This window comes from Rhinopithecus bieti, unplaced genomic scaffold (assembly GCF_001698545.2).
Source record: "Rhinopithecus bieti isolate Rb0 unplaced genomic scaffold, ASM169854v2 scaffold_24306, whole genome shotgun sequence".
Classification (NCBI taxonomy): domain Eukaryota; kingdom Metazoa; phylum Chordata; class Mammalia; order Primates; family Cercopithecidae; genus Rhinopithecus; species Rhinopithecus bieti.
The window spans coordinates 1,908,803-1,929,450 of NW_016811898.1; the positions used below are offsets into that span (position 1 = coordinate 1,908,803).

The 20,648-nt window shown below is 35.3% G+C and overlaps 1 protein-coding gene across 7 annotated transcripts in view; it reads right to left on the reverse strand.

Moving 5' to 3' along the window:
- SLC41A2 (solute carrier family 41 member 2) overlaps positions 1-20,648 on the reverse strand; it is a 147,433-nt gene that overhangs the window by 34,144 nt on the left and 92,641 nt on the right. For all 7 annotated transcript variants that reach the window (XM_017895330.1, XM_017895325.1, XM_017895327.1 and 4 more), the window contains 2 exons: positions 10,044-10,175; positions 8,666-8,814 (listed from right to left, as the gene is read on the reverse strand). In XM_017895330.1, the coding sequence (XP_017750819.1) occupies positions 8,666-8,814; positions 10,044-10,175 (281 nt within the window). The remainder of the gene's footprint in view (positions 1-8,665; positions 8,815-10,043; positions 10,176-20,648) is intronic.

Genomic DNA, 20,648 nt, shown 5'->3' on the forward strand with positions numbered 1-20,648 from the left:
GAACTCCTGAACTTAGGTGATCCACCTGCCTTGGCCTCCCAAAATGCTGGGATTACAGGTGTGAGCCTCGCGCCCAGCCCCAAACCTATTCTTATAAAACACAGTGGTTAGGAATGTAGACTCGAGCCAGTCTCCATCTTGCTGTGTGGACTTGGACAAATCACTTAACTTCTATGCCAACTGCCTCATCTGTGAATAGGAAATGAAAACAGAACCTTCCTTACTGGGCTGTTGTGAGGACTCAATCAGCTCATATACATAGTGCCTAGAACAGTGCATGGCTCATGATAAATACTATACAAATATTTGCCATTATTATTTCTGAAACTCATATGTAGATTGGAAAAGTGGCTCCAGTTGCAAGAGGGGAACTGTCAGAGATCAAAAACTTTCAGAAGAAACAATTTAGATGAAGCATATAAAATGGCTTATATATAACTGAAGCAGTACCATTTTCCTCTAAAAAGTTATAGACCAAGAGAAGATATAACTGAACACTATAAAATAATAAATCAAATGATGGCAGAAATAGGTGAATATACACTTTACAGGTAAAGTACAGAGACAACAGAACCAAGGAGTCCATCTGGAAACCTGAAGGAGATTGTTTTAGGTCAAACAAATTTAAAAATTGATAGCTTCTAACTTAACAGATGAATTTAAAATTAGCTATTTAGACTCGGAATACAATTGTTTTCAGGAAAACAATGTTTTAAGTATTGCCTGGGTTTTCTGGTTAATCCATAAAAGCCAATTTAACTTAATATTAGTCTAGTAGTAACAACAGATGATTTTAATATTAATAGACTATTTTAATTACCAGACTGTTTTAATATTAACATATATTTTACTAGTCATGTACAACAATGGTTTTGTAACACATCATCTGTACTGTAGGAATGGCAACTCATAAAATCATGTATCATGAATGCAGGAAGGGATTTGAGTGATAACTAGGGTCACTATACTTCCTAGTTTGCCCAGCTAAGTAATGGTTTATGCTTGCCACCTTAATTATTAACAGCTCCCCGTTAATTAAATCACAGAGGAAATTAAGTCACAGAGAGTGTTGTGACTTAGCAAAAGTCAGAGAGTTAAGAAGAGACTCGAATTAGAACCCAGAAATACTTATTCCTCATCCAGGAGTCTTCCTATTAGACTGCATGGACTCACCAGTATGAAGACAATCATGAAGACTATGATGGTCAGGATTTGGGGCATCCGTACACATGAGATACAGAATCTGTGGGAGTAAAGCTCTCCTTATCCCAGAGGGACTTTCTGGGGTCAAGGGCTGAGGGATTTAGGGGATCCTTGCTTGTGTATCTAAGGCTGGTCAATTTCCTTTTTTATTGTCCCTACTTGTGGCTTCAAGCTCAACACCTCCCTGGAATGGGAAAAGTTACTGGGGATATAAGGAATTTAGTTTGGGATGTGTTGAGTGTGAGATGTCTCTTCAACATTTAACTGGAGATGTAGAACAGGAGTCCAGACTGGAGATACCAGTCTGGAAATAAGCAATGAAAGCGTGGTATGTGAAGCTTAGGGCAGTCATCAGAGAATAAGAAGAGTTCTGCAGTAAAGAACAGGGGCCAAAAGGAAGGTGCGTGGTAAAGAAGCGAGAAGGCGCTCAGGGAACTGAATAACCAGCTATAACACTGAGGGAAAGAAAAAAATGAGGCCGATGACAATAAACATGATAAACTGCAGCTACTACCATTATTGGAAACTTACTATGTTCCAGGCACTCTACCAATATATATATTATCTCAGCCCTCATTTCTAGCCTCTGATGTAGGGGAAAAATAAGGTTACAAGAGGTTAAGTAGCAAAGCAGAAATTCAGACTCAAGTGTGACTCTGAAGACTCTGATCTTTCTACAATGCTCTGCTTACTGGGAGCTTATCTTTTCCCCTTCGTATGTGATGTATGGGTGACAGACAGTCTGGCTTATATTTTTCTTATGTGGAAAAATTTATTTTTATGTCTTTGTAGTTAAGATAATAATATTGAATCACGTGAACATGACTTCAGAATGAGGATACTGTCAATGCTCCTTCTGGTAAGTATGTAGAGGTCACTGGCTGTATTTCTGCTCCAAGCATGTTCTACTGGATGAGCAATGGAACATGTTTGCACTTAATCTGCACTATTAGTATTGTAGGTATATTCATATTACAAACACATGTTCAACAACCAGGAGCTTTGATTATTTATAAAACAGAAATACTTATTAGGAAGTTTATTAGTTAATATGCTGATTATAAGTTTTGTCATGAGGGGCATTTATCTGTGGTTGGGCTTTGCTGAGAACAAGATTTTTTTTCTTGACAATATGAATCTGTTGGAAAATATGAGATGGTGCAATTTGCATGTATGTATAAAATTCAAAAATAAGTATTGCCTACTGAAAGTAATAGCAAAAACTAATGAGACTTCTGTTTTTAAAATTATATTAATAAGAAGTATGAACATTACTATTTTGCCAGGCCCAGTTTTATATTTGTTGATATTGAGTTTCTCAGTGGTTAAAACTTATGTTGTCTGATCTCCTCCCTCCAAAAAGAATCTATTAAAGCACTTTCAAAGAATGAAAGTTATGCATAGGCACAAAATTTAATTTATTCTGAAGTTACAGAAGAAAAAGACTGTATAGTTATAAGGAAGTAAGTCTTGGGCTCTTCTCTAGCTGTTTCATGCATTTCAATCTAATCTACAGCTAAGAGAAGATTCTTAAGGGCAGGGACAATCTTTTTTATTTCTTTTGTACAGTGACTAGCACAGTAGTTGGCACACTATATGTACTATATGCTTGATACAATCCTGATATTTACAATTCTCAACTTTATGTATTGAGAATTTGTTGTCATTCTACCCTTTAAAGGAAACATTTGTTTCTCCCATGTGAAAACACAGATATAGCCAAAAACAAAGTTTTTCTACAACTAAACTTTCAAAAGAAATTTCCCATGGAATTTGGTGCTGTTAGAATTTTAGTAGAGTTCTTAATAATCTGATTTTCTGTAAGAAACAATAATTGCCTAAAATAGAGAATTCAACATTTCATTTAGAAATAGTTTTAATTCATTGTTTACTAATTATATTAACAAATACCTTGTTGGAATTCAATAGAATAGGGCTATTGAATTTAAGGGCTAGAGAAGTCTCATTTTTCTTTTCCCACTGGGATATTTTACAGCAGAAAACATATTTATATACTTCATATTTACATAATCATCAAAACAGAAAACTATAATAGTAAAATAAAAGGGGTTATTGTTGTTTTTAATCAAATGAGTAAAATAGTGGATTATAAGAATGAGATTTGAATAGTAATAGACTTATTTACATTTGTGATCACCCATCTAATTATAGTCTTTTTTTCTACTTTTCAGTTTTCTTTTTTTTTTTTTGAGACGGAGTCTCGCTCTGTCACCCAGGCTGGAGTGCAGTGGCGTGATCTCGGCTCACTGCAACCTCCGCCTCCCAGGTTCAAGAGATTCTCCTGCCTCAGCCTCCTGAGTAGCTGGGATTATAGGCATGCACCACCATGCCTGCTAATTTTTTGTATTTTTAGTAGAGATGGGGTTTCACCATGTTGTTCAGGCTGGCCTTGAACTCCTGACCTCATGATCCACCCGCCTCAGCCTCCCAAAGTGCTGGGACTACAGGCGTGAGCTACGGCGCCCAGCCTCCTCTTTCAGTTTTTCTAGGGGCAATCTTTTTGCCTCTTGTAGGATATGTCATCCGACAAGACGACATGTTTATGTTTTTGTTTTTTCATAGACAGAGGATATATATTTAGGATTTCTAACACAAAGGGGAACAACTAATAGAAGCCTTAAATTAAACAGTGAAACAAACCAAGATGTACTGCTGTTCCTTCTTTACTCAAGAGATTGTCAGTATGCTTATTTAATTGAGAGTTTTCTTTGTACCTCCTCAGGTTTATTATGCTGTCAAAGGACTAGTCTTTGAAGAATACTGTAGGGCATAAGGCATATAAACAGAAAACCCTGAAAATGACAGTAAGATTCCCTTTGTTACATCTTAAAAGGAAGGCTAACAATGCCCATCCTAACTTGGAATCCTATATTATGCTTTTGAGTTCATAAGTTAACAGGCTTTGAGCAGTCAATGGAGCATCCAAATAAGTAGATGTGAAGGCTGGGAAAATCGCTGCTTAGAGAGAAAGAACCCAAGAAACATGTCAAAATTTGTAAAGTATACTCTGCTTCTGTGAAATCAAAGCTGTGGGTTCAATGTGCTAGTTGGCATAAATAAAAAAATTATATTCTAAAACAAACAATAGTGCCTTAAGCACAGCTGGTAGTCTTATAAAAGCTGACTGATGGTATAAAAGGTATAATGGATCAAGATGGTTAGCTGGGTACCAACTCATCCTTACTGCTGAAGAAAAATAAACTCAAAAAGCCATGTGATTGGAGGTATGTCAAATAGGAATGTCTCTTAGCACATTACTGTGGTCTTGACACGGTCTAGCTACTCTGATTGCTCTTGGGGACTGGGCAAGAACATGAATAGAGTATAACCTATCACATCTTCTAACTGTGGTCCAGTGGCCTAAACATTACATAACAAAACCACATTTGATAGCTTCCTTCTAATTGCAAGACACATAATAAATACCCCTAAACAATGTAATTTGTGACATATAAGTAGTTTTTCTTAAATTTAAAAAATAATTTCAAAAAATGGGAGCTAGTGTGTGCCAAGGGCAAAACAAGAAACTAACTCAGCCATTCCAATGCCAGAGAATTTCAAATTTAAGTTGACTTTTTACTTTTCATTTGAAGTAAGAAATACCCATTCAGCTACAAGACCAAAATTGAGAGATGATATACTCTGAAAAAAATCTTATACTAACATCTAAAATTTGAAAGTTTTATTTTAAAAAGTCCTTATTAAGGAAAACTTAAAGCATATACAAAAGTAGAATAGTATAAATTAAACCCACTCACTCTCAGGAACCATCACTGAGCTTCATCTATTATCAACTCATGATCAGTTTTACCCTTACACTTCTACTTCCCAAGAAATCAAGTTATTTCATCTCCAAACATCTCAGTAAAACCTTACAATTTTAACTGATCACTGTTAGAAGTTGTGGGATTGTGTTTCATTTTTTATTGCTTTTATTTCGGATATCTATGTCAGTGAAAGAGAGGAAACGGGTGTTAATTGAAGACAAGGAGAATAAAAATCTAGATTTTTTTAGTTCTGTTATTTCTCACACTTAAATACAGTTATAAAATTTTCTCCTCCTTCCACTGAAGGAGATGAAGCTGGCAAGATATAGTCATTCAGTTTTAACAAACATTAATTGAGCACTAGGGACAGGGCTGGGTGCTGGAGATACAAAAATGAGTGAAACAAAGAACCTATCTCTAGAATGGGTGAGACAGACGCAATAAATATTATAGATAACATCAATATAATATGGAAAATGCTAGGATAATGGTATTCACAGGGTACTTTGGGAAATAGAGAATAAGGCAATTCAGAGAAAATCAGATATTCAAGAAAGGCTTCCAGGAAGAGATGATAGCTGAGTAAATGCAAAAGTGCTGCAAATGATTGTTACTGTGTCATTATAATAAGTGCAATATGAAGGTTCCTTCAAATAGATTTCCTTCATTTAGTGGGCTGGGGAATTAGCAGGGAGGCTCCCCAAAGAGTATTCGTCTGTTGAAGACTATAAAACAACAGTAATTTATAAAAACAGCCACTATATCATGTCCTGTGGGGAATACCAAAGGGAAAGGCATGGTCTCAACCCTCAAGAAGGTAGGAATGTAGATGGGGAGAAATTCAGCATGCATTGGAAAACTGCACTATAGAATGTCCAATCAAATTAGAGAGTTTAGGGATGAGAAGAGTGGCATGAACTGAAGTATTTGCATAAGAGCTTGGACCAAGGTTTTGAATATAAATTTAACCTAGATCAAAAAAGGAAGACAATCTAGTAAAGAATATTAAAAGGTAAGTTCTAAGTGGTTAAAGATTCTTTGTCTTTAAGGAGTTATTTCTTCATTCTGTTCATCTTTGGACTGACTGAAACCAGGTGGGGAAGGTCAAGATCTTTTACCCAAACCTTAAAGAGGTGTGTGTGCATGTGCTTATGTGTATACTAGTGTCAGAACATGTAGATTTGATCTAAGAATTTACAACCTATTCTAAGCTATTCCATTAGAAAATGCACAATGTCAGGCTGCAAATGCAAAGATCTACTCTGGCGGATATCTGATTCTTGGGGGAAAAATGAAAAGCAAAGCCCATAAAAATTAAAGTTATAAAAGACACATAAGAAAATTCAATCAACAGTATAGTTTCCAGTTGTCATTCTGAACCAATGACACACCATTTATAATACTATCTTTTTTTTTGAGATGGAGTCTCGCTCTGTCACCCAGGCTAGAGTGCAGTGGCGTGATCTCGGCTCACTGCAACCTCCACCTCTCGGGTTCAAGGGATTCTCCTGCCTCAGCCTCCCGAGTAGCTGGGACTACAGGTGTGTGACACCACGCCTGGCTAATTTTTTATTTTTAGTAGAGACGGGGTTTCACCACCTTGGCCAGGCTGGTCTCAAACTCCTGACCTTGTGATCCACCCACCTCGGCCTCCCAAAGTGCTGGGATTATAGGCGTGAGCCACCACACCCGGCCTATAATACTATCTTTAATAACAACAACAATAGCATCATCTAACACTTACATGGCATCTACTATAAACACGCTTTATATAAGTAACTCATTTAATCCTCAAAGCAGCCTGTCTGGTAGATAGTACAACCTCTCCCATTTTACAGAGCGGGTAACTGAGACACAGAGAGACTAATAATTACTCTTTTCTCAATTCTAGTTATTCAACTTTCACTGGTGAGAATTTAGATCAGAGGTTTAAAAGGCATATAGGTACACAGTGGATATATGTTGAAACTTTTTAATAAATTAGAAAAATTACTTATATCCTTCATTGACTTAAGTGAAATGCTGCATGATAGTATGTTGGCACAGAACCATAAACATAAATGTCAAATAATCCATGAGGCTTAGAGGTAGAGTTGCAAATAGGAATATGCTCCAGCAATGGCTTGTTTATCAGCAAATCAAACACTAGTTTCTGAATATTTCCCCTGGGATTGAAGAATGCATCTTTTTCACAATAGTTACACAGAGAACAGCATCAAACATATATGACAATAAATGACCATATAATATACAGCAATAAAAGTAGCCATTTGCTATAAGTTTTGTCCCTACTGAACAGTAGAAAAATATTACTCCCCAGGTAGAGGGACTTGCTTTTTCTTTCAAACTCTGAAAGCACTTCATTTAGAGCTAAACTCAGTACTTACATTATAGTACATTATAATTCTTTGTTCATGTAGTGGCCTTCCCTCTAGACTATGAGACCTGAGTACGGAGTCTGAACTTATTCCTCCCGGGATTTAAAAGCCATCCCTCTATCTAGTAGCATGAAAGTTTACTGGATGAATAAATTAATTAATTATTCGATAGGTGACTGTCAGTAAAATCTAAGGCACTATGAAGCATAATAGACAAGTTAAAAATGTCAAGTTGTTAGGGTTTTGTTATTTTAAGAATAGATTCTAATTTCCCTTGTATTTAAGGCCTTTTCTACACCAGCCCTAATCAACCTTCTTAACTTTATCTTGTCTGTTAGATCCTAGATATGAATTATTTTACCTTGTACAAGCCCTGTGCTTTCTCACCTCTGTGTTTTAACTCAGTAATCTCCAAAAAGTTTTAGATTATGCAGCTCTCTCAGTATAAAATATTTGGTATACTTATTTAACATTGTGCTAAAATATATTTATTACTAAGCAAACACAAAAATAGAAGAAGAAAGATACTTTAAACAAATGAAGTTTTAATCTTTTCTTCCTCCACATGATGCATTGCTCTATGTATATCCCACTTTGAAAATCACTGATTTATATCAAAAGAACAAATCTCATAGCATTTTGTGAGAATTAAATGAATCAATACATATAAAGCACTTATAATGCTTCTGAGCGTATAGGAAACACTATAAACGCCAACTAATTTCATTATCATTATTTTCATCAATGTAGTTTCTTTTGAGTGGAATAATGTCTACATACCTACCTTCTACCCTCATTCCTACATGCTAAACTCCTTGAAAGTCAAATGATAAATGTTATCTCTTCAAAGAACTATTTGAATCCATCTCTTAAGGGATTAGGACTTACCTCACTGAAGAAGGTACCAAATCTACAAAGTTTAGCAAGAAGCCATGCCTAGGAAGCCAAAATAAAACTAGAACCATTGGTAAAAATTAAAGATGGGTTTACGGAAAATGAGGCAAATGCAAAGAGATATGATTATTAGCCCCATAGGAAAGAAAATACAAGAAAAGTAAATATAAGTCATAGTGAAAATAACTGACTCTATAATAAACAATGTTTACATGGGCCTAATAATATAAATATTGATGACTAACAAAAAATTGTTTATTGGTTTTAAGAAGATCAAATCAATATGAAGATGTTCAGTTGATTTTGAGATGGTAAAATATGTCATGTGTTTTTAGATTTCCATAGCTGTACTTTTACAGCAGTCTCAGCATAAAAGAGGTTTCAAGAAGTTTTAACTCTTACCTGTAGCACAGCAGCAAATAAATACACTACTATGAAGATTATAGTTAAAGAAGTATGACCACTTTTCATCAAATGAATAGTGTAGAGGAAAATTAAATGTCCAGGAATCACTAAAAGCAGCAGAACTTGAGCAGACTTATTATTTACTCCTGTAATATAAAATGTAAAAGTAATTAAAACGAAATTATATTTTGGTTAATAGGTCATAGTTATTAAAATTTGAGGATTACTTTCTAGTTACTATACTTCATACTATCACATGAAATTTGATTGCCAAAAATAAATTTCAAGTAGTTACAATTCATTTCATTGTCTGAAATTTCCACTATATATGTTAATTAAATGAAAGGTGGTTGATAAAAACTTGCTATGAAGAACATCGGTCACACTTTAATATCTATCATAAAAACAGAGGGAAAACAAAAGAGAAAATATAAAGTTCTTAAAGTACAAGAATGTTTTCGTTTTACTAATTTCTTTAGACTTCTATCACTGGTATTAAAAGGGTAGCCATTTCTGATCTTCATTCATAGGTCAATAATCACCAGGCACTGTGGCTCACACCTGTAATCTCAGAGCTTTAGGAGGCCAAGGTGGGAGGACTGCTTGAGGCCAGGAGTTCAACACCAGCCTGGGCAACATAGTGAGACCTCATCTCTACAAAAAATAAAAAAATAAAAAATTAGCCAAGCAAGGTGGCTCGTGCCTATAGTCCCAGCTACTCAAAAGGCTGAGGTGGGAGGATCACCTGAGCCAGGAGTTTGAGGTGCAGTGAGCTGTGATGGTACTGCTACTCTCCAGCCTGTGCAACAGAGCAAAGCCCTGTCTCAACAACAACAAAATTTTTTTTAAAACAAAAGTCAATAATCACACTTATTTTCATCAGGGAAAAAAAAATGATAAGAATTGTGAGGTTTAAAATTATGGTCTTAGTTTTTTGGTGATCGTGTGCCTTTGTTTTTTCATAGTCACATAAATAATGCATCGTCCTTGAAACCGAGGTTATCCCTTCTCATCTGGTTTGTTTGAGATCAAATGCCTACATTTAGAAAGGCCAAAATAATAATATAGATAAGATAGTACATCTGCCTCCCAAAATCACCTGGCAATGATTCTTTTGTCTTTCACAAAATAAGGTTGCTCTTTCACAACTAATAAGCAAGATACCTCAGAAACAGGCATCAAAGAAACATTATACAAAGATCCTCAGCAACTGTAGAATTGATATACATGCCTTTTCATTCACTGGGATTAGCTCTCAGAAATAGGAAAGTTGAGCAACTCTCACAAAACACATATTCAATAAACGTTGCCTGCCTATAATCTTAGAGAACAATAGGCCTTGATCTAAAATATGCAAAAATCCATAAGCACATACCTGGACCAAAGAAAGTTCTAAATGGGTAGTAACAACCTTTGGGTTCATCAGGCAATTCTCCTGGAATGCTATGTAAATGGAGGTAGGTAGAAATCCTGCTAGCCTGAATGGCCACCAAATTACCACCAATACCTGAAACACAAGGAAAAACAAAGTAGCAATCCTCATATTTTAAACAATTTGCGTAAATTCAACCAAAAGCAACCCTCTTCATGTAACATTATGGGCCAATAAAACAAAATAAAGAGTTCTTCTGAAATGTTGACCTATTTAATGTTTAAGTAAACATTCCAAAGGCATAAAGCGATTGTTAGATAAGATTAATTCATTGTGTTTTCAAACTTCACTGTATGGTATGAAAGCAGACCGGAGCAGGTAATTTTTAAAAATCATTATCAAAACCAAGATATAAAATTAGGTACCAAGATCCTTCACGTTTATCACCTTAATGACAGGGAAGATAAGCTAGACGTACTCAAATAGATAAGACTAGAAACTTTTCTTGTCAGTTTACTAAAGAAATTGGTTCAGAGCCACTAGAAAAAATACTCATTACCCTCTCATATAATCTGAAGCAGAAGAGTTGATGCCAGGATGTGAAATGAATTCCAAAGAGTGGTAAGCCCCTCCAAGGTAAGACAGGATACTCAAATGGTTTCTCCTTTTGCAGAGTATGGGAGAAAGAAGTTAAGCCATAAAAGTGAGTAAGAAGAAAACTGAACAATTCAAATTCTTAACTGCTGAGGGTAGGACTGCCTAAGATTGAGGAAAGAGCAAGAGAATCTCAAACCCCATCCCATGCCTTTCACTAAGAAACATCAGCAACTGACTGTTGGGAGAAGAGGAAGAGCACAGATAGTTAAACCTTCTAGGCTGCAGGCATATAGCCCTCCAAGCCTCACACTAAGCACAGGGTAGCCAGAGCATGCCTGAAAGTTGAGGTTAGTGGTGTGCTGAAGGTAATGATAATAACCACAAAAAACAAACCCAGTTCAAGTGCTGACTAGATTGACTCAATCCTCCATCCTAACGATGTAGCAGAAGAAAAGAACTCCTATTTCTAGGCAAAAATAATATTTATCTCAATCTCCAATGGTCTTGTATATATAATGTCCAGCATTCAATTAAAAAATTAAAAGACAGGAAAAAACAATAAAGAATATAAACCACTGGAGGAATTAAGAAGTCATCAGAGCCAGACCCAGAGATGAATCAGGTGTTGAAACCATCCAACAAGAAATTTAAAATAATTATAATTAATACGTTAAAGGATCTAGTGGAAAAGGTACACAAATATATTAAAAGACGGAGACATAAATTAAAAGTAAAAATACGGAAAAAGATATATCATGCAAACACTAAGAAAAGAAAGTGAGAGTGACTATATCAATATCAGGGGAAAAAAAAGGCATTCTAACAGGGAATATTACCAAGGATGAAGACGAACATTGAATAAAGTTTAAGAAGGTCAAGATGGCCGGTAGTAGTGGCTCCTGCCTGTAATCCCAGCACTTTGGGGGGCCGAGGTGGGTGGATCATGAGGTCAGGAGATCAAGACCATCCTGGCCAACATGGTGAAACCCTATGTCTACTAAAAAAACAGAAAAATTAGCTGGCTGTGGTGGCACGTGCCAGTAATCCCAGCTACCCTGGAGGCTGAGGCAGGTGAATCGCTTGAACCCCAGAGTTGGAGGTTGCAGTGAGCTGAGATCGCACCACTGCACTCCAGCCTGGTGACAGAGTAAGGCTCTGTCTCAAAAAATTAAAAGACGGAGACATAAATTAAAAGTAAAAATACGGAAAAAGATATATCATGCAAACACTAAGAAAAAGAAAGTGAGAGTGACTATATCAATATCAGGGAAAAAAAAGGCATTCTAACAGGGAATATTACCAAGGATGAAGACGAACATTGAATAAAGTTTAAGAAGGTCAAGATGGCCGGTAGTAGTGGCTCCTGCCTGTAATCCCAGCACTTTGGGGGGCCGAGGTGGGTGGATCATGAGGTCAGGAGATCAAGACCATCCTGGCCAACATGGTGAAACCCTATGTCTACTAAAAAAACAGAAAAATTAGCTGGCTGTGGTGGCACGTCCCAGTAATCCCAGCTACCCTGGAGGCTGAGGCAGGTGAATCGCTTGAACCCCAGAGTTGGAGGTTGCAGTGAGCTGAGATCGCACCACTGCACTCCAGCCTGGTGACAGAGTAAGGCTCTGTCTCAAAAAAAAAAAAAAAAAAAAAAAAAAAAAAAAAAACTTTAAAAAAAAAAAAAAAAAAAAAAAAAAAGTCAAGTCTTCAAAATACATCAAGCAAAACTGGTAAATCTGAGAGGAAAATAGACAGGTCTGTTTTTACACACAGATTTTACCACTGTATCTCATTCACTGAGTACACATATAGTAAGTGCTCGCTTAAAATCATTGATAGATTCTTGGAAACAGACTATAAGCGAAATGACGTACAGCAACTCCTAGAATAGCATCATTCAATGTCATTATATTATAACATTGATGAGAAAAAAGTTGGTTTTGTTATGTATTGTTTCACCTCAAGTCACAGTTTTAATAACCTATTAACGATGTTAAGTGAGGACTTACTATATTTTAAAAATCAACAATGATATAGAAGACTTTAATAATACTATCAGTCAGTTTAATCTAAATTACATTTATAGAACATACTACCCAAAACAGCAGCATACATTTCACACATGCACTCATGGAACATTAATGAAGACAGACCATATTGCAGGCGATAAGACAAGTCTCAATAAATTAGAAATGATTGGAACAAGCAATGTATGCTCTCTTTCCATAACAGAAAAGTAAGATATCTGAGGATTCCCCCAAATATCTGGAAAGTAAACAGTACATTTCTAAAAAACCCATAGTTCAAAGAAGAAAACATAAGGAAATTTCGAAAGTATTTTGAATTTACTACAAATGAAAACATAAAATATTGAGATATGTGGGAGGCACATAAAGCAGTACTTAGCAATCCATAGCATTACTTATATTAGGAAAGAAGAAAGCTTTCATATCAATGATCTAAGGCTCACATCTTAAGAACCAAGAAAAATAAACCACAAGAAAGCATAAGGAAGGAATAAAATAAGAACAGAAATCAATGAAATAGAAAATAAAACAGCAGAGAAAATAAATGAAACAAAAGCTGGTTCTTCGAATAGATAAAAAAGAGATAGAAGACACAAATTCCAATATCAAGAATGAAAGAGACATCATCACTATAGATAGTGCGTGCATTAAAAGGATAATATAGGAATATAATAAACTTTAAAAATATTAAACAACTAGCAAATCAAATCCAGCAAAACATAAAATGTATATAATAATCAAATTTGATTTATCCTAGGAATGCAAGACTGATTTAGTAGTTGGAAAGAAACTAAAGCAACTCAGCACATTAACAAATGAATGCAGGAAAAAATAATATAATTGGATGAATAAATGCAGAATAATTTATAAAATTTTATATTTATCATTAACAACCCTTAGCAAACGAGGAATCAAGTAGGACTTCTTGAACTTGATAACCACACACCCACACGAAATCTGAGATATGACAAAGGAGGAACTGCAAATCAATAAATAGTGCTATAGACTTGTGATAAGTAGTGCTAAGATAATTACGGAATATGCCAAAAACCTATGCAATTTGATCCCCACTCTCATATCATGCACAAAAATAAATTCCACATTAATTAAACACATCATGCAAAAGAAAACATATTAAGTTTTACAAGATGATACAGAATGGATCAAAAAGGATTTTTTAACAAAACAGATAAATTACACACCATAAAGGAAAAAGTTGACAAATCTGACTACAGCGTAATTAAAACCTTCTGTTCATCAAAAGACACCATACAGAAAGTGGAAAGACAAGCCACAGAGTGGAAGAATTTTTTTTCAACACATATAATTGTCAAAGGACTACTATCCAGAATATATAAAGAACTCCTACATGTAGAGAGAATCAGTAATTGCAGAAATGCGAATAAAAGCATAATAAATATCATTTCGCACTCATCAGATTGGTAAAACTTTTAGCCTAAAACATCAACTATTTATAATGACGTGGAGCAATGAGAACTCTTACACAAAGCTAGCAAGAATGTCAACTGTTACAATCCCTTTTGAAAACATTTTGGCATTGTGTAATACAGTTGTTGAGGCCAAGTGCAGTGGCTCACACTTGTAATCTCAGCCCTTTGGGAAGCTGAGGCAGGAGGATCACTTGAGCCGTGGAGTTTGAAACCAGCCTGGGCAATATAGTGAAACTTTGTCTCTACTAAAAATAAAAAAAATTAGCTGGGTGTGGTGGTGCACACCTGTAGTTGCAGCTACTCAGAAGGCTGAGGCAGAAGGATGGCTTGAGCCCAAGAGATTAAGGCTGCAGTGAGCCATGGTCATGCCACTGCACTCCAGTCTGGGTGACAGAATAAGGCCCTGTCTTAAGTAAGTAAGTAAGTAAGTAAGTAAGTAAGTAAATAAATAAATAAATAAAGTTGTTGATAGCCATATCCTACAATCTAGCAATTCCACTCTTAGACAAATACTCAAAGAAATGCCTACATAGGTACAACAGTTGAAAGAATGAGCTCTGAAAGAAGTATGAAATCAAGAGAACTTGACATCTTAAATTTATGAAGGACTCCATTTAAATCACACCAAAAACACTGGCGAAGGAGATTTCTGAACAAGAAGAATTAGAGAACAATTGCAACAGGATGTCTGAACCAGATGCTAAAAGTCGAAAGCTTTGATGATATCAGAGAGAATCAGAAGGCAGCAATCCTCTGGCCAGATCTATTACCCACTGTTGATCCAAGTTACCTGGAAGCAAAATAGATTTCCCTCCAAAAAAAAAAGTGTGATGAAACTACCTTGTTTTTGTTTTGTTTTTATAATAGGATTATCTGACTTGTGCTAGATTATTAATTCTTTGCTTAATAATTTAGGATGTAATATTTAGGATCCAGTTTCTTACTAAGAAAAAACCGAGCTCTAGCAGCCTCCAAATCTAAGCAGTTTAATCTTGGGTATCCATAAGCATTATAGTCAGAAACAAAGATTGAGTAATTTTGTTCAAAGATATTTAGGTCAATATTACCTATATATCACCTATATATTGCCTGATACCTAGTGAAGTTTTGGCATTCACTGAATTCTAATAGTGTTAATTTGTTATTGTGGAATAAGAATTTAATATTTTTTAATTGCAGAAAAAAATGTAAGTACAGAAACAGGAAAAGTATGAGCTTCCCCCCTTCTAAGCTGAGAGGCTGATCACTTTTTGTGCCAATGACCAAAAATGAAGCAATTTAAACATTATAGTTTTAAGGCTGAAATTATAATGTCTTGATCTTAAACTAAATGTAGCTTCATGATTTCCTCATCACATCTCATTTAGTAAATAAAAAATTCATTAAAGCAAAGCTTAAGATAATTTAAAATGCAGTTCATCATAAACATTTCAAAATATGTATCCCAGGGAGTTCTGAAAAAATTTATAAGGGAAAATAAATTTCTTTAAAAATGTGTTTAAAAGTCACATGGACCAGACAGAATAATAAGGCACATAAATGCAGAGCTGTGTTCTCTGTAACATTCTGACTGTGGCTCAAACTATGTGGGTTCGAAAATCGCCTCAGTCACTTGCTATGACTTCACTGATATTTAACTTCTTGGAGCTTCCATTTTCTAATCTGAAAATAAGGATAATTTAATATCTATCTAATAAGGATGCTGAGAGAATTAAATAAAATAATGCATACATGAAAGATGCTTAGCACAGTTTCTGGACATGGCAAAGGCTTAAAAATGTTAAATATTATTATCAATAATAATAAATTTATGTAAATAATGTGATTCTGACTTGGCGTTTTCTTAACTGTAGGTCGTGACATTTTCTGGACCATTCATCGGTCAGAGGATGTTCAGAAACTGTGTTGCTTTTCAATTCACAGACTACTTTGTTTTAAAAAATATATATGAAAGAGAATAAATCATTTAGTGCCCATTTTATTTATTTATTTATTTATTTATTTATTTATTTATTTATTTATTTTTAGGGACAGGGTCTTGTTCTGTCTCACAGGATGGAGTGCAGATGCGCCATTATGGCTCACTGCAACGTCGTACTCCTGAGCTCAAGCAATCCTCCTGCCTTGGCCCCCTACATAGCTGGGACTACAGGTATGCATCACCACTCCCAGCTAATTAAAAAAAAATTTTTTTTTTAGAGATGGGGTCCCACTATGTTGCCCAGGCTAGTCTTGAACTCCTGGGCTCAAGCAATCCTCCTGCCTAGGCCTCCCAAAGCACTGGGATTCAGGCATGAGCCACCAAGCTTGGCTAGCACCCATATTTTAAATAATCAATTAAACAGCCTTCTGTTTACTCAATGAATTTTCCACTAGAAGTTAGAGGTGACTATCTTTTTAAAGTCTGGATTTTTCTAAATCTGAACTCACTTTCTAAAGAAAAGAATAGAGGCTGGTCCAATGGTAGTGGGTTATCAGAACTTATTCACAGTAGTGTTGCTACAGTTGGTATACGACTATCAACTGCTAAACTCACTGACGTTAAAAAATAAACAAACAACTAGACAGAACATTGAATAATTAGCATGTATTGGTACTCATCTGATAATAGCATATAAACAAGGCCAATAGTTTATACTTCTAAGTGAGGGTAAATGAAAATGTCTCAGAAATTGAAAGCGGCAAGAATATTTAACTATATAATGCAAGCATTTTCACAAAAAGTTACTGGGTAAACCAATAAGGGGTAAATTAGCAAAAACAGCTTTGTAATCTTTCTCTTTATAGTCACTCAAAAGGAAAAGAATCTAATATCAAAAACTATACTTAATGTAAAGCAGAAGATTACATTCAGATATGTTTTTCAATGATGGATATTTTCCATAGGAATGCATAAATTGCATTCCTCTTCAGTTACTCTAGGGATTCTCTTGGGGGTGATGTTCTATGTGGTATTTTATTGGATATGGAATGCTTCAACGCAAACACAGACAGCATCTGCTATTAAGCCAAAGTATATCTGTTCTACAACTGCAACTTCCCTTGAATTGAGTTTGAAACAAAAAGCTACTAATGATTAATTGTAGCTCTCTTCTAAAACCCACAAATTTGTTGGTAAAACTTTATAAAACTGCTTTTATAATTTATTTGTTGCCATGTAACAGACAAAGATAATGATAATAAATATAAATAAAGTCTTATAAATAAACAGCTTATCACCTTATCACCATTGTAGTCCAGGAAACACAGACATAACTGATGTTATAATTGTACCAAACTAAAAAGAAAATGAGAGACTTCAGAAAGACACTGATATCATTTTTCCAGATAAGGTGAATAACATTTTTAAGTAAACAACATAATTATTGAAGGGGCTAATTAAAGTTTTAGCCTCTCATGGTTTCATCATGATCATTGGTTATATTTTTAAACTATAACAAAATTATTACCTTAGAATAGTTTTCTTTAATGTCAAAAAATACTTTCTTGCTATAATGACATACACTATGTTTCTACTAAAAGCTAGTCTGTCAACATTTCTTTCAAATTATTTAAAGTCTTCAGGGACTAATTGTGTTATTAAAGCCAATGGAGAGCATCTAAAGATAGTCTCACATAAATTAAAAGTATTAGTAAAAACAACTTGTCAATACACTAATTAATATGCGAGATTCCTCAGTATCCACAAGACCAAATTTTAAGTGTCTGATGCTTGAATAAGCTCAGCTGATGAAATAAAGTTTGAAAGTAGGAAGAAATTATCAGTAGGTTCATCTAGGGACTGTTTTAAAATCCAAATTTATGTTTTGTTAAATTTAGAAATATATGTTTCCAGTAAATGTTTAGCACTAACGTCATGGAATATATTTCAAATTCTGTCAAGAATTCCTTTGCACATTCCGAAGGGAACCCAAAGCAAAAGTTCATTTTCTTAAGAAATAAATCTTTATAATCAACAGTATAATAAGTCTGGCCCCTTCCTACATCCCTACCTATTTTCGCCATCTCTACGTATCTCTGCATTTTCACCTGTTCTCCTCTCAAAACTTACCAGAACTCACATGCAGAAATTACTCTTTTAGTTTCAAGAAATGCAAAAAGATGGAGGAGAAATAGCTTCCATTTTTTTAAATATTTTTAAGAAGAAATACATTGGAACACCCTTTTAGTGAAGACCTTTTTATTTAAACAAGGGTAGGCGTATTCACCTCCCTAGTCCCTAATGCATTACCTTTACCATTTCCCTCCCAACACACTTGTAGACAGGGTGGTAAATGGCTGACGAACTCTCTAAATTTTCTACTTCCTTTACCATAGATCATGCATTCTTTTTTAAATAAATTATGTATGTATGTATGTATTTAGAGAGGGTCCTGCTCTGTTGCCTAGGCTGGAATGCATGGTACAATCACAGCTCACTGCAGCCTGATCTCCTGAATTCAAGTGATCCTCCCGCCTCAGCCTCCTGAGTAGCGGGGACTATGGGTGTGTGCCACCATGCCTGGCTGATTTTTCTTTTCTTTTTCTATTTTTTTTTTTTTTTTTTTTTTAGTAGAAATGAGGTCTCACTATATTGCCTTGGCTGGTCTCAAACTCCTGAGCTCACACAATCCCACCTCCTTGGCCTCCCAAAGTGCTGGGGTTATAGAAGTGAACCAACATGCTCAGCTTAGATTATACATTCTTAACAGAGGTGAAAACTGGTTCTTGGGGGGAGAAAAAAAATCACTCATTTTATTTATAAAGCCCATTTACACATACAGTATATAAATGGATAAAAAGTAGATGTGCAATATGAAAATTTCATGGGTAGGTACATTTAGAAAAAAATAAAAATGATTCAAATGGCTCCTTCAGAAGGTGATGATGAAAATAAAAGACAGAAAAACACTGCCTTAGATCAGCAATTCCCAACCAGTGTGCCTCAGATGGGCTACAGCTGTGTCAAGATACTATCCTCTAAGCTCTTGGCATATCAGGTACCTCTGGTTACAAATGGCTGCCTTCTTCACCCTAGGGTGCCATTCGAATATAATTTTTATGTGTGCTATGACATGAGAAAGATTAGAAAACACTGTCCTAGAGAAATGAATCTCTCTACTTTCTTGGGACAACTGAGGCTGTCAGTTGTAAGGTCCTTGTTCATCTTAGTCTCTATTCCCTCGCCCATATCTGTGTATTTCCACTTGTCTTTCTTCAGGACTCCTTTTCTTACCACATTGAAATAAGGAGTTATCCTTTCTTTCCAAGGCTACTGTGTGGTCCATCACTTCATGGGCCTTGCTCCCTCATTATTCACCATCTCTCATGCATCCTTGATCTTTCCTTCTCTATTACTCCTTTGCCTCCTTCTGGAATTCCAAGTGTTATTCTAATTCTTTTCTTTTCACTGTCAATCATTTAATATGAAGTCTAAAAGTGCTACTTCTAAGATGTTTATTGTTTTATACTATTTAATAAATGCAAAAATAACATTTATAAACATATGTAAGTTATAAAGACTTATACTACAAAAAAAACACCCATGTACCCACCACCCCGTTTAAGAAAAGGAATGCATTATCTTTAGATTTGAAGTGCCCTCTGTACTCTTCCCTAATCTCATATCCTTCCTTCCCTATCAGAGTGACTATATTTGTGTTTTTTATTCTCTTGCTTTTCTCTGTGTTATTACCACACACATGTATATTCCTAAATACTATATAATTTGGTTTTACATACCCTTGAACTTTATATAAATGGAACAATTTATCATATAAGTTTCTGAGATTCATCCTTGCTCTTCTGGGACATGTAATTTATACATTTTTATTGTTAATAACATTCTATTATAAGACTGTACTTTCATTTATCTAGTCTGCTACTCAACAAAACTGACCTCTCAAATGACTTCCTGGTCACTGAATAAACAGTCCCTCTTGATTCCTTCTTGGCTACAATAACACAGCTTTCATCCTCCTTCTAACCAACGCATCTCTAATTCAGAAGTTATTTCAAGAGCAGATAAAAATAGACAGGATAAGGGAGAGGAAGTATGCGACTGGGGATGTCTCGTTTGGGACACTGGGTAGCTAACACCACTAACTGACACAGGAAACACCAAAGGGCAGGTTTGAGGGGAAGAGGATAAGTTCAGTTAGAAGTTTCATATGTTCCATGTAGAAATATCCAATTTAAAGTATGGATCTAGAAAGGAACAGATGTGTCAAGACTAGGGATAAAGCCATGAAATGAAGCCACATGACAAGGACAAGTTGTTCTCAAACTTTTGCATGTATCAAAATCAACTGATGAGTTCTACCTCTGAGCTGCTGATTCAGGCTTAAGAATTTGCATTTCTAATGAGATCCCAGGTGATATTGCTGGTCTGGGGACCACACTTCAAAAATCTCTGGATGAGACAATATTGCCCATAAAGAAGGTTAAACACTAAGAATAGGAGCTCAAGAGCAGGGACTTGAAGAATATAAAGAGGCAGGTAGAAAGAAGGAACCAGTGAAGGAAAATGAAAAAGAATTTTCAGAGACGGGATGAGAATG